We start from the raw sequence: 18,566 nt of genomic DNA, 5'->3' as shown, positions 1-18,566 counted from the left end.
CTGGCCCATAGGAGCCACCTCTGCCTGCTCCCATCCTCTCCCCAAGCTCGCGTTTCTCCAGGGCCAGTCCCCGTGGTGTGGGCAGGAGCAGCTTCCTGCCTGTCTGCAAAAGACCCTTTGCTGGGGGATCTTTCCTGTCCCCTTGGGGCTTCCAAGACTCTGTGAAGCACAGGAAGGTTGTTCGGCATGTGGGGGGGGGGGCGGTGTCTGCCAGCCTTCCCTCCCCTGAGCTCCCTAGATGACTCGCTTCAGTGGGTCCCCTAGCGCCCAGTCAGCAGACGTAGCAGGTGGCCCCAGCCCTCTTCCACTGTGCTTAGGTGCCCTGGTGGTCACACCTGCTCACCTGAGGAGTCCTAGGTGTAGTAGAGAGGCACCTCGCCACACAGGGTGCGCGCGGCAATGCCCAGGAAGGGCAGGTCTCCTCCAGGGGACGCGGCATCTGGGTCTGGCCCCTCCTCCTGGCCCAGCTTAGAGGGGGGCGCTGCAGGCTTGGCCTGCAAAGAGCGCCTCATTTGGAGTCAGGAACTGAGTTTCTGTCTCACCTGCAGCGCTTATTGTGGGACTTCAAGCACGTCAGGTGACCTCTCTGAGCCTGTTTCCCCACCAGCAAAGAGGGGGCTGTGCTGGAGTCAGAAGCCCCACAGAGGGGTGGGCTCAGCTGAGGCCAGCAGCTCACCAGTGGGCAGGTCTGGGAATGGGCCGGGATGGTGGGTGCAGGTGGGTACAGAGGGGGCACTCACCTGGCAGCCCCCAAGGAGCAGTGCTCTACAGGCGACAAATAACCATGAGCTCAGACGCTCCTCCCAGCAGCCCTGGGAGGGAGGCAGCCCACTCCTTTCACCCACACACCCACCTGGAAGCCCTGGAATTTTCTAGTGAGAGCCTCAAGACTGGGGATGCTCTCCGGAGCCATCTTCATGATGTAGCAGCAGGTTCCCGGGGCCGGCTTATAGGCGATCAGGAGCTGGGCACGGAACGCTAGAGTTCACCCAAAAGGCCCCTGCTTTGCCCACTCCCTAACCCGGGTCCTTAGCCAGCTCCCTCTAGGTTGGGCATGGGAGTCACACTAGAATCTGGGCTAGGGGAGGGGGACAGATGGAAGTGGCCCAGCTGGATGGCTCTAGCTGTCTTGTCATTGATCCCCCAGCCTCAGTGTTCAGGAGGTCTGGGCATACCCACCCGCTGGTAGTCGTACACTACAAGGCCTGTGGCGCCGATGGAGAAGGTGGCAGTGGTACCCACATGCTCACTCAGGGCCAGGCGTTGCTTGGCTTCTGGTGCCCCGATGCTCATCTCTAGGACCTGGGGAAGGGCATCGAGCTGCCTGGGCTTCCTCTTTCCCGCCTCGGCCTTCGGTACCCATGTCCACCCTCAGTCCCCTGCTCAAATGCGTCCCTTCTTTCCTGAGAGCTCAGGGAGGCTGAGTGGAACCCGGTGCTGGAGGGAACTGGCTATCACACTGTGGGCTAGGGCGGGGTGGAGAAAGCCAGCCCACGTTGCCACCTGTTTCTGCCTCTGTCCTCCCAGCTGTGCACTTGCCTCCTCCACTCTGCCCCCCTCGGACAGCTTCCTATCTGCCCAGCCCACCCAGGCTGGCTCACCATCTCGGTGTGTTTCTGACTCATGTGGAGGCCCATGAGCAGGGCCCCTACAATCACCACGACGACAAGGACCACCACCACGACCACGATGAGAAGGCGTTTGAGGTTCACAGGGCAGCAGGGGATGCCGAACCGACCCCGGGGGGCTGCAGAGTAGTCCTGACGTGGTGGGGCAGGCAGGGGACAGGCATGAGTCATGAGGATGTCCCCTCCTCTCCCTGCACAAGCTGGACCATGCCCCCACCCCCGCTGGGGCTGGACAGCCAATGCTATGGGTGTGCCCAGGAGGGCTTAGGAGATCAGAGAAGGCTCTTGGAGGAGGTGGCTTGGATTCCAACAAACCCATGGATGGTCAGAAGCAAGGTCTAGTTTGGAGGAACTCAAGAGAGTCTGTTTCACCTGTAGCATTTCCTGAGGTTCCCCCAGACCCTTGGCACCCCAGCCATGGCCAGCTCCTCTCTGCTCCCCAAATGACCCAGGCTCTCTCACACATCCACGCCTTTACAGAAGCTACCGCTTCCTCCTGGACTGCCTTCCCCCTTCTCCACCTGCTGAGCTCCTGCTTATCCTTCTGGCTCCAGCTCCCATGTCATTTTCTCTGTGAAGCTCCCTGTGACCTTCCATATGTTTAGTGGCTCCTTACTCAGGGCTCCCTACAGCCTGAGACCCCCTGGTGGCTCTAAGCCCCTTATGTGTAGCTCCCCAAGGGACTGTGTCTTAGTGGTCTTGGTGTCCCCATCCTAACTAGGCACAGCCCTGGGTTAGTTGAGTGAATGAATCTGGGTGAGGAAATAGGCCCCGGGAGGATGGAGAAGGCAGAGCCCACCACACGCACGTACACACACGTGCATATGCACACACACTCACACACACGCGCACACATATCCACACTCACCGGCGGGCTCTCCATCAAGACCTCTTTGCTGCCCATGTCCATCCTGCTGCAGGCGCTCTCCTCTCCTCTTCTCCCAGGTGTGACCAGGGTCTTATATGTGTCTGTAGGGAGAGGGAACAAAGGTGGAGGACCGGGGCCCCTGTTTGCCAGCCAAGCCCTTGGCTTTGAAGCCTGTTTGTTCCTGGCCCTCCAGAGCCAAGGCCCTGATAAGCCAGCTGCAAGAACCCCCGAGGGCCCTTGGCCGCAGCACATGAGTTCTCTTGGCCCCAGCAAGAACGTACCTGGGTGAGCTGAGCAAACTTGCCCTTGGGCCATCTGCACCTCTCACCGTGGGTGTCTTCCTGGCGCGTCTACCTTCCTTGCTGGCACCTGCCCCTGCGGCCCTGTGGCTTTCCTTGTCCTTCTGCCAGGCTGAACCTCTCAGGCAGCCAAGGCTCTGGCCATGACAGTTCCTAGCAGAATTGCCCCAAAGCTTAGGAAGAGCTCCAGGAGGGCGGCTGAGGAGGCAGAGCCTGTGGGCCCAGAGCAGGCTCTGCTGAGGGCAGGGGGTGCTTTGACCTCAGTTTGGGGGGCTCGTAAGTGTGCATTTCGCTGGGAGGGCCGGATTCCCACGTGGAGTGCGCTCTACCTCGCCCCGCCTCCTCCCACACATCTGCTACCAGCCTCAGGCTTGCCCCTGGTCAGTCTTTCCCTAATTCTGGGAACTCTGTCCGTGCTGGTGGTAAACTCTTACTCATGTGGGGTGTTTCGTGCTTTGCCCGGGGCTTGTCTGCAAGCTGCGGGCTCCCGATGGCGGAGTCCACGCCTGATGCTGCTTTCTTGTTCCCGGACGGCCTGGCACAGGCCTGGGTGTGGTCCCTGGCGGGCTCCCAACCTTCCCGCCCTTGAATCAGCCCACTGGCCGAGAGGTCCAGCACCAGCCCCCTGTGCTCCCCTTTTCATATCTTCTCATCCTATATCTGCCTGAGAATGCGACTCGCCCAAACGCCATCCGCTTTTGGGGACTTTCTTGTTCCCCTCTTTCCTACCGCTTTCTCCAAAGCCATTTCAGTTGGGTATTGCATTGTATGAATACTTGTCAGGCAAGTGGTCTCTAACGTCCCTTCACCTCTAAACTCTCGTGACTGTGTCATTCAGAGCCCACTCTGGGCCTGGCTCCCTGCCATGCCACCCAATTCTTGTCCCTGGCCCTGAGCTCACTCCCACCTGGACCCTGTCCTTTGATCACGAGCTGACCCCCCACTCTCCAGCCCCGGTATGCTCTTCTGTCCCCACAAGGACCCCTCTCCAGCCAGAGGGCCTTGGTCTCAAGGTTGCACAACAGTATGGCATCTGAACTGAGAGCCCCTGGGAAGGGCGGGGGAGGAGAGAGGGAAGGAAGTGTTTGCTCCCACCACCCTCCTTGTGGTGGGGGGGCAGCTGCCCCTTTAAATATTTGCCTAAGCCTCCAGCAGTGAGAGTGTCCCAGGACAGTGAAAGAAGGGGGGGAGGGGTGCAGGGAGAAGTGTCCTCTCAGCTCAGCCTCAGCTGTGTGCAGGTGCCAGATGTAGGAGACAGCCGCCCGCAGTGCCCCCCCAACCAGGGTCCCCACTCCCGCCCCCGTCGTCCTGGCAACATTGGGATTGATTGGCTGACTCACGCGTACTGGGCCTGAGCCAGATGGGCCGCCAGCCAGCAGGAGAGCCAAGAACTGCAGGCATCTCGGGGTCCCTGCGGGCATCTCGGGGGGCCGCGTTGCCCAGCTGTGGGGCTTGTTCTGAGCAGGCGCTGTGGGTAGGGCTTCCCATCATCGCTGGGTGCCGGGAAAGGGGTCTGTCTCTTTCCTCAAGAGAAGCCTCTGCTCTCCCTGGTCCTCAGTCTCGCTGCCTGCTGCCCTCAGGACAGCTCACAGGCTTCCTGGCTTCTTAAACCCATTTTTGCCTGCTTGGGGGCTGAGGAAGGGCGACTTCGAGTTCCGTGAGTGAAGTTCAGATGCTCGCACCGACCTGATGGAGGTCGTGGGCTCCGTGGAGAAGGAGGGAGGGAGGGCCTTTTGGCTGGCATGCCCAGCCCTCTGCTGCCCTTACTTAAGCCATTTCTCCCTCCCGGGAAGCCCACCCCACCCTCTCTCTACCTCTCTGAATGCCACCCACCCCAACAGGCCGAGAGCCAATGGCACCTGTTCTGTGACCTCACCCCAGCCCACGGTGCCCTTCTGCCTCTGAAATCCTCCTCCTCTCTGCGGCACCTTCGCCTGCCATGTAGCACACACGGGTGTTCTTGTCAACCGTGACGTGGGTGCTTTCTGTTGTCCTATCTTCCCAGCCAGACTGGGGGCCCTGGGAAGGAAAGGAACGTGCTTTCTCCAGGTTTCTTTGAACCTGCCACCAGGCAAGGAGCATGCTCACAGCTGATGTTTAATTATATTCAATGATAAGACTCCGTCACCAGCACGAGGCGGGTCTTGTCGACCGGTGGGTAGTTCATTGCTTCAGTACATGGAGGTCTCAGTGCTTCTCCTGGCCAGCTCTGGGGCCCAGAGTGAGTCATTCTGCTTTTTTAGGCTTTAGTATGTTCATCTGGGACATGGGCCTGGTACTGCCTGTCCACCTCACCATGCTGTTGTGAGGATCCAAGGACATCAGAGGTGTTAAATCCAATTGTCATCATTATCATCACCTACTTCATCCCCTGGGACACCTCTCGCTAGCTAAGAATATGATCCAGACTCCCCCCTTTCTGTCCGTCTTGGGGTTACCCCCTCTGAGAGCCATAGGGGATGGAGAGCTCCAGGCTGGCCACCCCTTCTCTGTGAGCCTCCCCTTTCCCCCCCAGCCCCTCAGCTGCAGGGAAGGGGACAAGATTCACTCTGCCCTTTGTGTGCTGGGCAGAGCTGTGCCAGGGACGGGTGGGGACGGTTGCCCAGCTGCCCCAGCCACTCTCTCCACCCCCACTCTCCACCCCCACTGCTTCCCTCCCTGCATGCTGGCATGAGGAGGGCAGCAGGGCAGCTGGACAGGCAGTAGCCAGTGGACATCAAAGGGCAGGGGCATCCCTGGCTGGGAGAACACAGACTTAAGCTCAGACCAGAGAATCCCCTGCTGGCAGAGGCTGGGGACAGCTGGGGAAGCATCTTAAATGCAGCAGTCTCGGTTCCCTGGACTGACGTGCAAAGGGCACAAGATGGGGAACCCGGGCACCTGACTGCCAGGCTCCCCGTGCCCTGTGCCCATGAGCTCTTAGGACAGTCACCCCGTGCCCCAGGGAATGAACGAGGTAGAGAGCAGCAGTTCTCAAACTTTGTGGTTTCAGGGCCCCTTGACACTCTTAAAAAGTACTGAGGACCCCAAAGAGCTTATGTTTATGTGGGTTCTACCCATTGATATTTACTGAGAAATTTTTCCATTTTCATTAATTTATAATAGCAATAATAAACTCATTATATGTTATGACATAAATCACATACATTTCTAAATGAAAATAACTATTTGACAAAGCCAAAAAGAAAATCAGAGAGAAGAGTGTCCTTGCTTTACATTTTTGCAAATCTCTTTCATTTGGGGCTTAAGAGAAGACACATCCTGTAGCCTCTGGAAAATTCCAGGGTACTTTTGTGAGCTCATGGAAATAAAAGGGGTGAATAATGGCTTAACACTATTAAGAAAATTGTTTTGACCTCAAAGACTCCCTGAAGGACCCTCAAGGACCCTGGTTCCCAGGGCCACACTTGGAAGACCCCTGGTGTAGAAGGACGACTGTGAACTTGGAAGTTGCGCAGAGTGGGTTTAAATCTCTGCTCTGTCACTTTTTTCTTCTGGTACTACAGGCCTTACTGTTCTCGTCTGTGAAAGGGGTTTAATGTCGCCTACCACCGAGGTGAAGATTAACTGCAGAAAGTACCCAACACACAGTGGATGTGATGGCAAATTTAGCTGTTCTCTTTTCGGCGGCCTCAGTTTCCTCGTTTGTTATAAAGGGCTGCACTGGAAAGGGTCCAAGGCGCTTCCCAGCTCCAACAGGCTGTGGTTGTATAGCGAGAAATGTTCCAGAATTCCACACGTCCCACTCCCGCTCCAGTGGCTACATTTCCCTTTTCAGCTCCTGTTGACACAAAGGCACATTCTGTTCAGCTGCCCGTGGAAACACATGTGAATTCAGATATAAGCACACGCGAGACTCCTCCGAAGACACCCCTGTGCTTCTAATCTTGCACGCCAACCTAGATATGCATATGTCACTCACGACTGGCACATGGACTCGGCTCACAGGACGTGCGGCCCCATGCAAAGACATACAGGTCCACAGAGGCACATGGCTCCATAATGCCCAACGCCTCCACGGGGCAGTATGTGCCTGTGCCTGCAGAGGCAGGTGTGCACCCTGCGGAGACAGGTGTGCACACGGCGTGCCCAACACCCGGATGCACATGTACACGCTCACACACACGCACTCACTCACGCACAGGCACACAGGATGGCCCCCGAGACCGCCCGATAGGGCATAGGGCGGCCACTCCTCCCCTTGGCTACTCCCAGGCCGGGGCCTCCCCCCCGCGCCCCCGCGCGCGCCCCCGCCACCCGCGCCGCAGTCCGCGTCCACCCAGCCCGGCCAGCCCGGGCTGCGGCTGCGGCTCCGGCTCCGGCTCCGGCTCCGCGCACCTCGCCCGAGCCGGCTCGCGGGAGCGAGCAAGGGAGGGGACCGCAGCCCCAGCCGGTGCTCGAGGGCAGGAGGAGTCTGCTCTGCGCAGCGGGCAGGCGGCGGGCCCCTGGCTGCGGCAGCAGCTGCCGGTGGCCCTCAGCCACAGGAGCGGTGGGGCCAGGGCCCGGGCCGCCAGCGAGGGAGAGCTCGCAGGAGGCATGGCGGGGGCGCGGGCCAGGCGGGGCCCCGGGCTGCTGACGCTGTCTGCCATCGGCTTCTGCCTGATGCTGCAAGTCAGCGCCAAGAGGCCCCCCAAGACGCCCCCCTGCCCGCCCAGCTGCTCCTGCACCAGGGACACCGCCTTCTGCGTGGACTCCAAGGCGGTGCCCAGGAACCTGCCTTCGGAGGTCATCTCCCTGTGAGTGTCCAGCCCTGGGCTTGGGGGGCGGGAAGGGAGAGGAGGGGGCAAGAGCATGAGCGGATGGAGAACCCCTGCTCCCCCTCTCCAGAGTGTGGGGACCAGGAGGGCTCGCGGAGGTCCTTGGGGCTGGGGATTGCACGCACCCGCCGGGCAGGGAGTCCCGCAGTCCTGCAGGCTCAGCGGCCATGGCTGGGGAAAGCAGGAGTTTACAGCCAAGAATGAATCATCACCACCATCAGCATCCATGAGACCTACTGTGTGCCGGGCTCCAGACTGGGGGTGGGGTGGGGTTGTTTACATGAGCATGTGGGCCCCTGCCTGTGATGTCACACCAAGGGCAGAAGGGCTCCTTGTGGTGGAGGAGGGTGGCAGCAAGCGGGTGGGAAGTGAGCTATGCCCTCACAGCACCGTGGCACGGGGCACACGCCTGCCGCTGACCAGCCACTCGGCACCCAGCCTGGCCCGCCTGTCACTTGCAGCAACTGGCCTCAGGGGCCGGCCTTGCCTGCAGGACCACAGAGAGGCTGTGAGGTCCTTAGGAGCAGGATGCTAGCTCCCCACTGCCATCCCACGCCCTGTCCCTCAGCAGCACCCAGCACACTGTGGGTGTCTGCATGATGATGTCGCGAGTGATGGGTGATGGAGCCTTCTCTTGACTGTGAGGGGAGCAGAGCCTGGGGTCACCGGAGCTCCAGGAGGCAGTGAAGTTGGGAGGAGACGGGAGAGACACACAGGTGGGGGCAAGGCTGCGGAAATGGGGCATTTCCAGGGCGAGCGAGTACAGAAGCCACTGCCTTGTGCACCTCTCACTGTCCCAGCGCAGTCCTTGCAGACCCACCACGGTACTGACTTGGGTGTCCCCGCAGGACGCTGGTGAATGCCGCCTTCTCAGAGATCCAGGAAGGAGCGTTCTCCCACCTGCCGCTGCTACAGTTCCTGTATGGATGGCTCTTTTGGAAGGGCGGGGTGGGGTGGTGTGGGGTGGGGGGACGGTCGCAGGGGACGGATCCTGGGCTGGGGAGGACGAGTGGGTGGAAGCAGCCTCTGGAGATGAAGATGCAGGTGTCCCTTACTTTTGCTCCAATAGGATGTGCCACAAAAGGTGGAGCAGCCTGGAGTCGGGAGGAGCGGGGGGCAGCGGTGGCGAGGAGAGCTAGGGTCGCATGCAGAAGCCAAGGAGGGGGTCTTTGGGACATGGACTTGGCTCCTCTGGAGACCCAAGGGAACTGCGTGCAACAGCCAGGGCCAGTGCCAGAGGGTGCTCAGGGGGGTCATCTTAGAGACAGGTGACCCCAGAGATCAGGTGTGAAGGAAGCGCTGGGGGCTGAAAGGTAGGGATGCAGGAGGGTCTGGAATTCTACAAGGTGCTGTTGGTGAAGGACGGGTATCCATGAGGGGCTGGAATGGGCCAGGGTGAGGGCGGGCACAGGGAGAGAAAATGCCATGGGGGAGGGCCAGGAGCCAGCTTGATAGGAGAACTCTGCCTTGGACCATTTTAGGAGGAGGACTCTGGGAGTTGCTGGGGCTAGAATAGGCTTCTGCCTGGTCTTGCTACCCAGGTGGCTCAGGGGCTCTTCACTGGGGTCCCTAGGGTGGCCACAGTGCGGCCAGATTTCTGGGAAGCCCAAGGCTGAGACAGTGGGCTGGGGGCTGGGGCAGCAGGCACACCCTCGGGAGCTCTAATTCCGCCTCTGTCTCCCCAGGTTACTCAACTCCAACAAGTTTACGCTGATTGGAGACAACGCCTTCACAGGACTGTCGCACCTGCAGTACCTGTGTGTGGGAGGGAAAAGGCAGTGGGAAAACAGGAGGGAGGAGGGAGCCCAGGCCTGGGGTGGAGGGGCTGAGGGGGGAGTGGAATGAGAAGGCTAGGGGAGGGGAGGATGGGAGGTGAGAGCCCCAAAGTCCTCGGACTGTAGGACCCGAGCAGAAGGTCGCTTCTCCCGTTCTGCCTACACCATCCTGCCCAGCGCCCTGTCACTATGGGCTTGATGACTCCAGACTCCGTGTGGAAGCCTGTCTCAGAGACATGGGCTGCAGTCTAGGCTGGGGTGTGGGGAAATTGCTGCCTGGGGTCCTGGGTGACAGCTGAGGCAAGTTCTGTTTCCCCCAGCTTCATCGAGAACAACGACATCTGGGCACTATCCAAGTACACCTTCCGAGGGCTCAAGTCCCTGACACACCTGTGAGTACATCCCACCCCATACACACACCGGACCAAAGCCCCACATCTCCTGTGGCCTTTGGCCTTCCGGTGACCCAGGGATCTCTCTTGCAGTTCACTGGCCAACAACAACTTGCAGACACTGCCCAGAGACATCTTTCGGTCCCTGGACATCCTGAATGACTTGTAAGGCCCGAGTCCTTCCTCTTCCACCGGTGCCATAGAGGGAGGGGGTGGTGTGGGAGTCAAAATTGGGATGATCGGAAGCTCTTGAGAGACTGGGAGTTGGTGGCCTGGGTTTAGGGGGCCTCTGAGAAGGCAAGGTTGAGACGGTGGCCTTCCAAATCAGGGTTCCTCTTAAAATGCACCTGAGACACCATGTGTGTGTGTCGTAAAAACATGTGCTTTGTAAATGTATGTTTGATTTGAATCGACATTAAAATCCTATAGCATAGCTGCCATCATTTATTATTTATTATTTACACAAGAAAATAAAAGCCTTGGATTATGGGAGGCTTGGAGGAACAGGGAGGCAACATACAGCTGTGCAGGTTGTACACTGCACAAGGCACCTGGCCAAAGAGGTGAGCAGGGGCTGAAACTGAGCCCACACTGCTGGCCAAGCCTGTGTCTGTGGGGCTCTGTCCACCGGGAGGGGAATTTTTCTCTAATTGGAACAAAGATTCGTGTGAACGACTCACAGCAGCCTTGATGGGATCTACTTCTGAAACCCTAGAGGGCCTGGGTGGGCAGAGCCCTGAGAGCCTGTCCTGCTCTGTGTCCCCCTCCACTGCCCTCATGACCCAGGGACCTGCGGGGCAACTCGCTCAACTGCGACTGCAAGGTGAAGTGGCTGGTGGAGTGGCTGGCACACACCAACACCACGGTGGCGCCCATCTACTGCGCCAGCCCACCCCGCTTCCAGGAGCACAAGGTGCAGGACCTGCCCCTGCGGGAGTTCGACTGCATCACCACGGGTAGGAGGTGCCCCTGCCCTGGGCATCAGGCCGGGCCTCCCCCAGCGCAGCTTTACAGACACTGCCTGAACCCCCGCCCTGCCCTGCAACACCCAGCCTCAGAGTCGAGCATGCACCACCAACAGGCTCTTCCCTTCTCCCTGTGGACTCGAGTAACGCCCGCCCCGCACCTGTCCTCCCTGCAGATTTCGTGCTGTACCAGACCCTGCCGTTCCCAGCAGTGTCGGCGGAGCCCTTCCTGTACTCCAGCGACCTCTATCTGGCTCTGGCCCAGCCAGGGGTCAGTGCCTGCACCGTCCTCAAGTGGGACTATGTGGAACGGCAGCTGCGAGACTATGACAGAATCCCAGGTACCTGTGCCCCACCTGGCGGTGCTGGCCTTGGCGGTGGGGAGTCGGGGTCTGGGTTCCATCATTCAACCCCATCGAGTCCCTGTAAGTAGAGGGATGGAGGAGACACAGTCTCTGCCCACAAGAACCTTCCAGTCTTTGAGGGAGGCCAACTGCATCGACAGATAACACCCACACAATAGGTAGGTGCTAGGAGGCAGATGTGAACACTGTGCTCTAGCAGCACGAAGGACGAGCCAACCCCAGCGATCAGAAAGCTTCCTGGTGGAGGGGGCTGCCTACGCTGCGTCTTGAAGGATGAAGGGGAGGGAGGACTCGGAGGTGATGCCCAGGGTCCTGGCTTAAGCAACTGGGTGGGGCCAGGGACATAGAGGAGGAGATAGGAGTGGCTGTGACCTCAATTTTGTATCTACTGAGTTTGAGCTGAATCTTGAAGGCTGAGGGAGACTTACCTAGGAATGAAAATAAAGAGTATTTTGGCACAGGAGATGGGATGAGCGAAGTCAAGAAGAAGCTGTGTGGCAGCTTAGCGTGTGTGTGAGTGTGTGTGTGTGTGTGTGTGTGTGTGTGTGTAAATCACAAGCAGCTTGTATGACTACCGCATAAGAGTCAAGGTAGGGAGTGGCAGGTAGACTGAGATGGGTGAAGACCAGGTCATTGACAAGGTTTGAGAGGAGCGTGTGAACTAATCTAGCCTGCATTTTAGAAAGCTTCCTGTGTAGCAAAAGGCTAGCATGGGGCAAGACTCGAGGGCAGACCAGCAGGGGCATTTGTGCCTGTCTGCTGGAGGGACGCTGGGGCGGGTAGCAGGGGCGGCGAGAGGGGAGGTTGGAGAAAGATTTAGAAAGGAGGATTGAACTGACATAAGATGAAACAGAAAACTTACATTGCCCTATATCCATTAAAGAACTTGAAGTCGCCAGCCTCAGCAAGAGTGAGACCCTATCTCTACTAAAAACAGAAAAATTAGCCAGGCGTGGTAGCGCACCCTTGTAGTCCCAGCTACTCGGGAGGCTGAGGCGGGAGGATCACTTGAGCCCAGGAGTTTGAGGTTGCAGTGAGCTAGGCTGACGCCACTGCACTCCAGCCTGGGTGACAGAGCGGAGTAAGATCCTATTTCTAAAAGAGAATAACTCTTGAACTAGGCAAACATCAAGGTGTCGTTTTGGTCTACCTGGGATCTGCTCAAACTCTTTCTCCCTCCCCTGCCTGGCCACTTGCCAGTGGGGTAGCTTTGAGCAAGTCACTTACTCTCTCTGAGCCTGTTTCTTTCTGTGTGAAATGGAAAAGTAATGGGGTCCTTTTCAGCAGGATTAAGTAGCACAGTGACTGCACATAACAAAAATTCGATGGTCAAACATCAGTCAATACCTAGGGACACCTACTTTGTGCTTAGAGTCAGCCTATCTTTGAACCCTTGGGGGGTTCAAGGGTGGAGTAAGGGTGATACTAACATTGACTATTAGCTGTGAAATAATTAGGAAGGGCTGAGTGCTTAGTGGGCGAACGTTAGTGGGCGTGGAATATTACAGGAGAGAGCCTTGGTCCTGGCCCAAGTGTGGAGGGGACCCATCGCCTCCTCCGAACGGGTGGGCTGGGCTGGGAGCTGTGGGGCCCGCCTGACCCCGCCTGACGCCGCCTGCTCTGTCCCGGCGCAGCCCCCTCGGCGGTGCACTGCAAGCCCATGGTGGTGGACAGTCAGCTGTATGTGGTCGTGGCCCAGCTGTTTGGTGGCTCTTACATTTACCACTGGGATCCCAACACTACGCGCTTCACCAAGCTGCAGGACATCGACCCGCAGTGTGTGCGCAAGCCCAACGACCTAGAGGCCTTCCGCATTGACGGCGACTGGTACTTTGCCATGGCTGACAGCTCCAAGGCGGGTGCCACCAGCCTCTACCGCTGGCACCAGAATGGCTTCTACTCCCACCAGGCCCTGCACGCCTGGCACCGTGACACTGACCTTGAGTTCGTGGACGGCGAGGGCAAACCACGGCTGATTGTGTCTAGCAGCTCCCAGGCGCCCGTCATCTACCAGTGGAGTCGCACCCAGAAGCAGTTTGTGGCCCAGGGAGAGGTGACCCAGGTGCCTGACGCCCAGGCTGTGAAACACTTCCGTGCCGGCCGGGACAGCTACCTGTGCCTCAGCCGCTACATCGGTGACTCCAAGATCCTGCGCTGGGAGGGCACCCGCTTCTCCGAGGTGCAGGCCCTGCCCTCCCGGGGCTCGCTGGCCCTGCAGCCCTTCCTCGTGGGTGGCCGCCGCTACCTGGCGCTGGGCAGCGACTTCTCCTTCACCCAGATCTACCAGTGGGACGAGGGGAGACAGAAGTTTGTGCGGTTCCAGGAGCTGGCCGTGCAGGCCCCTCGGGCCTTCTGCTATGTGCCCGCTGGGGACGCCCAGCTGCTCCTGGCCCCCAGCTTCAAGGGACAGACGCTGGTGTACCGACACGTGGTGGTGGACCTCAGTGCCTAGGGGCGTGCCGAGGCCTCTGGGCTCCTGGGGGGGAGGCTCTGAAGGTTGGGTGGGGGCCTCCATGAGCAGCAGATGTGCCCGTGTGAAGACACGTGGCCAGCCTACACCCGTGCCCTCGCATACGCACATCCCGTGGGCACAACGCACCCCATGCACCGGCCCGGAGAGACATTTATCATCTCTGCAGTCAGCATGAGCACCTGTATACGCACCAGGCACACCCAGGACCCCTGTCGCCCAGTGTCCCTCACCCCACCTGCACCCCCCCTCGCTCTGCTTCCCTGCCTCGTGCATATCGGTGGTGCCACTGGGGTGCTGGGGAGGGGACCCGCCTGTCCTCAGGCCTTCTGACTCTCTGGTCTCTCTTGTCGGTGCTCCGGGTGTTTGCTTACCTGCCCGTGTTCCTCACTGCGGTCCGTGGCTGCTCACCCCTGCCTGCCCCGTCTGCAGTTCCATGCCTGTCTACACTCCTGTTGCCGTACACTGTACGAACAGGTCAAGGCGCATGTGCACACATGCAGATTTGGCGCAGTCTGGAGGGGCCCCCTCTGTTACCTTGCCTCTGTGCTTGGAGGGGCCGCAGTACCCGGCCCTCCTTTGCCTGCCCCCGTGTGCCCACTCCATAGCTGATAAGGACGGGGATGGTGGTGCCAGCCTCAGAGTGCCAGCTTGGCCTCCTGGGAGCAAAGCCCCTCTGCCCAAAGCAATAATAACAACAGCCCCAGCCAAGCCTGGGTGCTCTCCCGTGCTGTCCGTCTCTGTTGTCACAGCAGTTTCCTTTGTCACCCTGAATCCCAGCTTATCTGTGGACGGGAGCACCCCCACCCCCACCCCACTGAAAGCCTTTCTGCTTTTCTTTCCATAGCTGTTGCATCCTCAGGCTGGGACCATCCCCTGGTTCCGACATCTTTTGGGATGTGGCTCCTTGGGTGGGTACAAGAGTTGGCCAAGTTCAAGTGCTGGGAAGCTGCAAGCACCCGAGCCACCTGGGAGAGTTGCCAGGAGTGGACTTGGCTTGAGGGCATGTGGGGGCCCTGGCACCCCGGGAGCACTACCTTTCAGAGGACAGGATAAGGGGCCTGTGGGCGGCACCCCTGGAGCCGAGCATCTGCTGCCCCCTGCTGTATGCTGGGCATGGACGGCTCCGAGACGCCAGCCTGGTGCAGAGGGAGCGGGCAGGGGTGGCCTTGCCCTGTGCCCAGATTGTGTGCCGCTCCTTGTGGCAGGGTGCCCAGGGCACTGGGGGCAATGCTATGATTCACTTGCTTCAAATAAAAAGTTCCCACCCCACTGCGGGCTCTCCGGTGTCATGAGGGTGTTTTGCTGAGAACAGAGGGGGCCCAGACCCTCCTCCTCCTCAGAGGAGTGGGCGTCCCCAAGGCCAGCTAGGGCTGGGCTCAGGAGTTCACGGTGATGACACTCAGGTGCTAGACCAGTGTGACAAGTCTCCACCACCTGGAGCTGACTCACAGCCCAGGTGTTCCTTCCTGGAGATTACTGTCTTGGGGCCCACTAAGACTTGAGTCTGTCCCTCTGTTGGGTCAACTCCAACCAGCATGGCTGAAGACAAGCTCCACAGTCCCTCTCCTCTTCCCACCAGCCCCTGCTCCTCGGCTGGGCAAACCTCTGTCAACGCCGCCACCCTCCACCCTGGGGGAGGCGCCTGGGAGTCCTGGGTAACACCTTGGTCCCTCTTCTCCCCCTATTCTATCAGCCACCAAGTCCTCTCTGTTCTTTGTCCCAAAGCTTTTCTCGATGGGCACTTTTTGGTTTTGCCCTTTCCCTGCGACAACCTTTGTCCAAACCCTCCCCCATCGCTTCTTATCCTGGGTCCCTCACGCCCTTCCCTGCCCGCTGCTTCTCACACCCTTCTAGTCTAACCCTCCTAAAACATATTTCATCACGCCACCCCTGCTCCGGAACCCGCCTTGGCTCCCTGCTCTTCCGGCAACAAGTCCACAGCTCTCTGCCTGACGTTAAGGTCCTCTGGGACCTGGTCCCACCCTACACACCCAAGGCCCTGTGGGCAGGCGCGTCCCTCACCATCTCTGAGAATGAAGTCGAGAGAGCCCGTGACAATGGAGGGAGCAGGCAGCGGCCAGGCGTAGGACCCAGGCCAGGGTCAGTAGGAGTGACAGGGTCTTGGGGAGAGCACACAAGCAATGAATGGCAAAATGGGGTGTTGTTGAACTTGGGAACTCCTCTTCTTGTCAGCCCCTCTCCCCCGTGGACTTGAGTAAGTGGAATCTTTTTGCAGCCTTGTGGGGGTCAGTGACAGTGTAAGGGACAGGAGATGGAAATAGCATGCTGGCTGTGTGACCATGGACAGGTCATGTCCCTTCTCTGGGGACATTTGCTCTCTAGGGCCACTTTCAGCTCTCACGTCACAAACACCCTTCATTTCTCTTTCAGTGACAGACCTGTGAGCAGCTGGGCACCAGGGACTGGGACATGGCCTCACAGCCAGCCAGGGGAACAGATGACTGGGGACAGTGTTGTGTGAGTTCTGGAGTCTAGATAACATGGGTGTGAATTTGAGCTCAGTCCCTCCACTTGGTGTGAGATTTCAAGCAAGTCAACTGATTTCTCTGAGCCTCAATTTCTCCGGTAAAGCAGTAACAAAACCGACTTTTTGGAATCCTGATTCTGCCGCTTACTGGCCGGGTGAAACAAGCTAGTAACACTCAGCCCAGTTACTTAGCCTATTTATGTCTCAGTTTCTTCATCTATGAAATGGGTATAACCAAGATACCTACCTGGAAGAGTTATTTATCATGAGATTTAAATGCATTAAATATATATACATCAATACATGTAAGGGCCTTAGAATAGTGTATCTGGCATATAATTATTGTATTGGTCTGCAGGAATATGAGAAACAGAGGTGGCTCAGAGAAGGGTGTTTTGTGTGGGAGAAGGTTGATCTTTGGGGAGAACTGCTGTCTGTGGGTGAGGGTTCCTTACCCACCTCAGTCTCAGAGTCTCTCTGCCCAATTTCTTACCTGCAGCCTTGGGTACCCAGCCGACCCACCCCGACCACTCCTCGCGATGGGTGACTCATCTGAGTTTCCACTTCCTCAAGCCACGTTCAAGTGCTCTTGGCCTAGCAGGCACCCCCATCATCCTGGAGAGGCCTGTCCTGCTTTTGCAAATGGGACATGGGCCCGGTCCTCTGCCTGAGAGAGGTTGCCAGGGAAAGTGGGTTGAGCCTTCCAGACACATTGGCACGCTGTTGCCCAGCAGGAAGATAAATATCACTTTGACAGCTGCTTCCCCCAGGGGGGAGCTCCTCCGAGCGGTGGGAGATGTTTTGCTCCCTTGGCCCCTGAATGCCCAGCTTTCTGCTGTGTGCCTGCCTGGTCACCTGCCCTGGAGCTTGTCCATGTGTCCAGAGAGCTGCTTAGCAACCCAGTGTAACTGGGTGACTGTGTCAACAGCTCAGGACCAAAGGCTGCAAGAGGCAAGGTCCACTCACTCTGCCAAAGCCAGGGAGGGTGACACTCTTCAGCCGCCAGGCTCACCCGCCTCCACGCTGAGCCTGCAGTAAGCGACATCCTGTGCCTTAGATTTCCCAAGCACAGGCATTGGGACCAGGAGTCTCCATGTGAGAGACCGTCCCAGCTGGGTGGGCTTAGGGTGGGCACAGAATCCTTCCCAGGGAACGGGAGTAGAGAGAGGCCTGTGATGTTGGGGTCAGGTGCGTGGCTCCAGAAGGCAGCCGGTGGGGAGGGGCAGTTCTGCAGCGGGCACCAAAGGAGCTGAGGCTCACATGTGCATGACGTCCCCTTCCTCTTCTGCAACTCCCCACCCTTCCCTGAGCTGGTCCCCTATTCAGTCGCACCATTCCTCTTCCTAGGAGACGCAGGACGCTTTTCACCTAGAGAACAACGTCTGTGCCTACAGATGGATGGTGGCTGGGACCTTCCTAGGGGATCCTCAGCCCCTGGCGTTTCTGGTTCCCACGGTGTGTGTTGGGGGGCTGGGTGGATACGTGGGGGTGGTTAGGAAGGGAGAGGAGAGCTGTGGGGCCTCGGGGCAGCTTCTCCTGTGGGCAGGTTTCACTGTGAGCTCTCACACCCCGTAATACCAATAAAGCTGATGATAATAATTAAGACCGCATAATCACCGCGTGTGTTTATTTGTTTCCCAGAAGCCTCCTTCCCCTGGCCCATCATTACCTATTCCATGCTTTCGATGGGTGGTGGGTGTTTTAACTGTGGCTCTAATAAAAAGTAGTAACTGCCTGTGTTTCTGCCCCCACACCCCTGGGGCAGCTCTGCTCACACCCTCTCTCCAGTGCAGGGTCGGGGGGGACACTGTTCTTCCCATTTGCAGAGGGAGCAACTGAGGCAGTAAGCTGAAGATGTCCCAAAGAATGAAACCCCACATGGCAAGTTGCAGCAGCAGCAAAGTTTGCCTTCTATTTCAGTTCTCCAGTTATCTGCCTTCCTCCAGTTATCTGCCTTCCCCTCTAGAGGAACTTCTTCAGTTCCATGTCCCCCGCCAGGGCCACTCTCGGCTGGCCGCTGCTGACCACTCAGAAGACTGATCGAGCCAAGCATTCAGCCATGGCCAGCGGTAATTACCACTGGGTGACATGGGCAGGTTACTCTTCACCACTGAGCATGGTATTTCCTGATGGTAAAAAGGATCTTTGCAAAGATTAGGACCCCGTGCACAAAATGCATTACAAATGGCAATCGATACTACTAACGACTTATCCCAGGGATATGTGTGCTTTTGACTCAGAGGAATAGGTAGAATTTCAAACTTCTGGAGAAGGCGGCGCGGGAGCCAGGGCGGTACCCACAATCTCTGAAGTCACCACGGTCAGCCTGCCCAGCTGTGAGGGCTCTGGAGAGGTGTCCCGGAGACAAGGGAACCCCTGAAGCCCACTGTTGGGGTGACGAGTCTCTCAGGTCCCCTCTCCCCCACTCCTCCCTCCTTTTTCTCTTGTTCAGCAGCAGCCTTGAGGTGCTCACTGATCTCAGTGACCCAGGGGTGTAAGACCGGACTTCCTTCCCGATGGTGCCTGTGGGTGCAGCGGGGACTCCCACTCATCTCA

General features: G+C 58.4%; 2 protein-coding genes across 2 annotated transcripts; one reads left to right on the top strand and one right to left on the bottom strand.

Moving 5' to 3' along the window:
* Window positions 1–353: 353 nt before the first annotated feature.
* Window positions 354–2,538, bottom strand: SFTPC (surfactant protein C). The gene is made up of 5 exons (XM_012662938.1): window positions 2,497–2,538; window positions 1,602–1,760; window positions 1,180–1,302; window positions 854–964; window positions 354–494 (listed from the first exon to the last, which is right to left on the bottom strand). Exons 1-5 carry the CDS (start codon window positions 2,536–2,538, stop codon window positions 354–356), a joined length of 576 nt encoding a protein of 191 aa, XP_012518392.1.
* Window positions 2,539–7,317: 4,779 nt separating this feature from the next.
* Window positions 7,318–13,958, top strand: LGI3 (leucine-rich repeat LGI family, member 3). The gene is made up of 8 exons (XM_012663055.1): window positions 7,318–7,531; window positions 8,401–8,472; window positions 9,238–9,309; window positions 9,648–9,719; window positions 9,813–9,884; window positions 10,506–10,675; window positions 10,861–11,025; window positions 12,684–13,958. The coding sequence occupies exons 1-8, from the start codon at window positions 7,332–7,334 to the stop codon at window positions 13,499–13,501; spliced, it is 1,641 nt and encodes a 546-aa protein (XP_012518509.1). The 5' UTR covers window positions 7,318–7,331; the 3' UTR covers window positions 13,502–13,958.
* The last annotated feature ends 4,608 nt before the right edge of the window (window positions 13,959–18,566 follow it).

The sequence above is a fragment of the Propithecus coquereli genome, unplaced genomic scaffold (genome assembly GCF_000956105.1).
Source record: "Propithecus coquereli isolate 6110/MARCELLA unplaced genomic scaffold, Pcoq_1.0 Scaffold79, whole genome shotgun sequence".
NCBI lineage: Eukaryota > Metazoa > Chordata > Mammalia > Primates > Indriidae > Propithecus > Propithecus coquereli.
The sequence above is the reverse complement of the archived record's forward strand: the minus strand, read 5'-3'. Positions and strand labels throughout refer to the sequence as shown.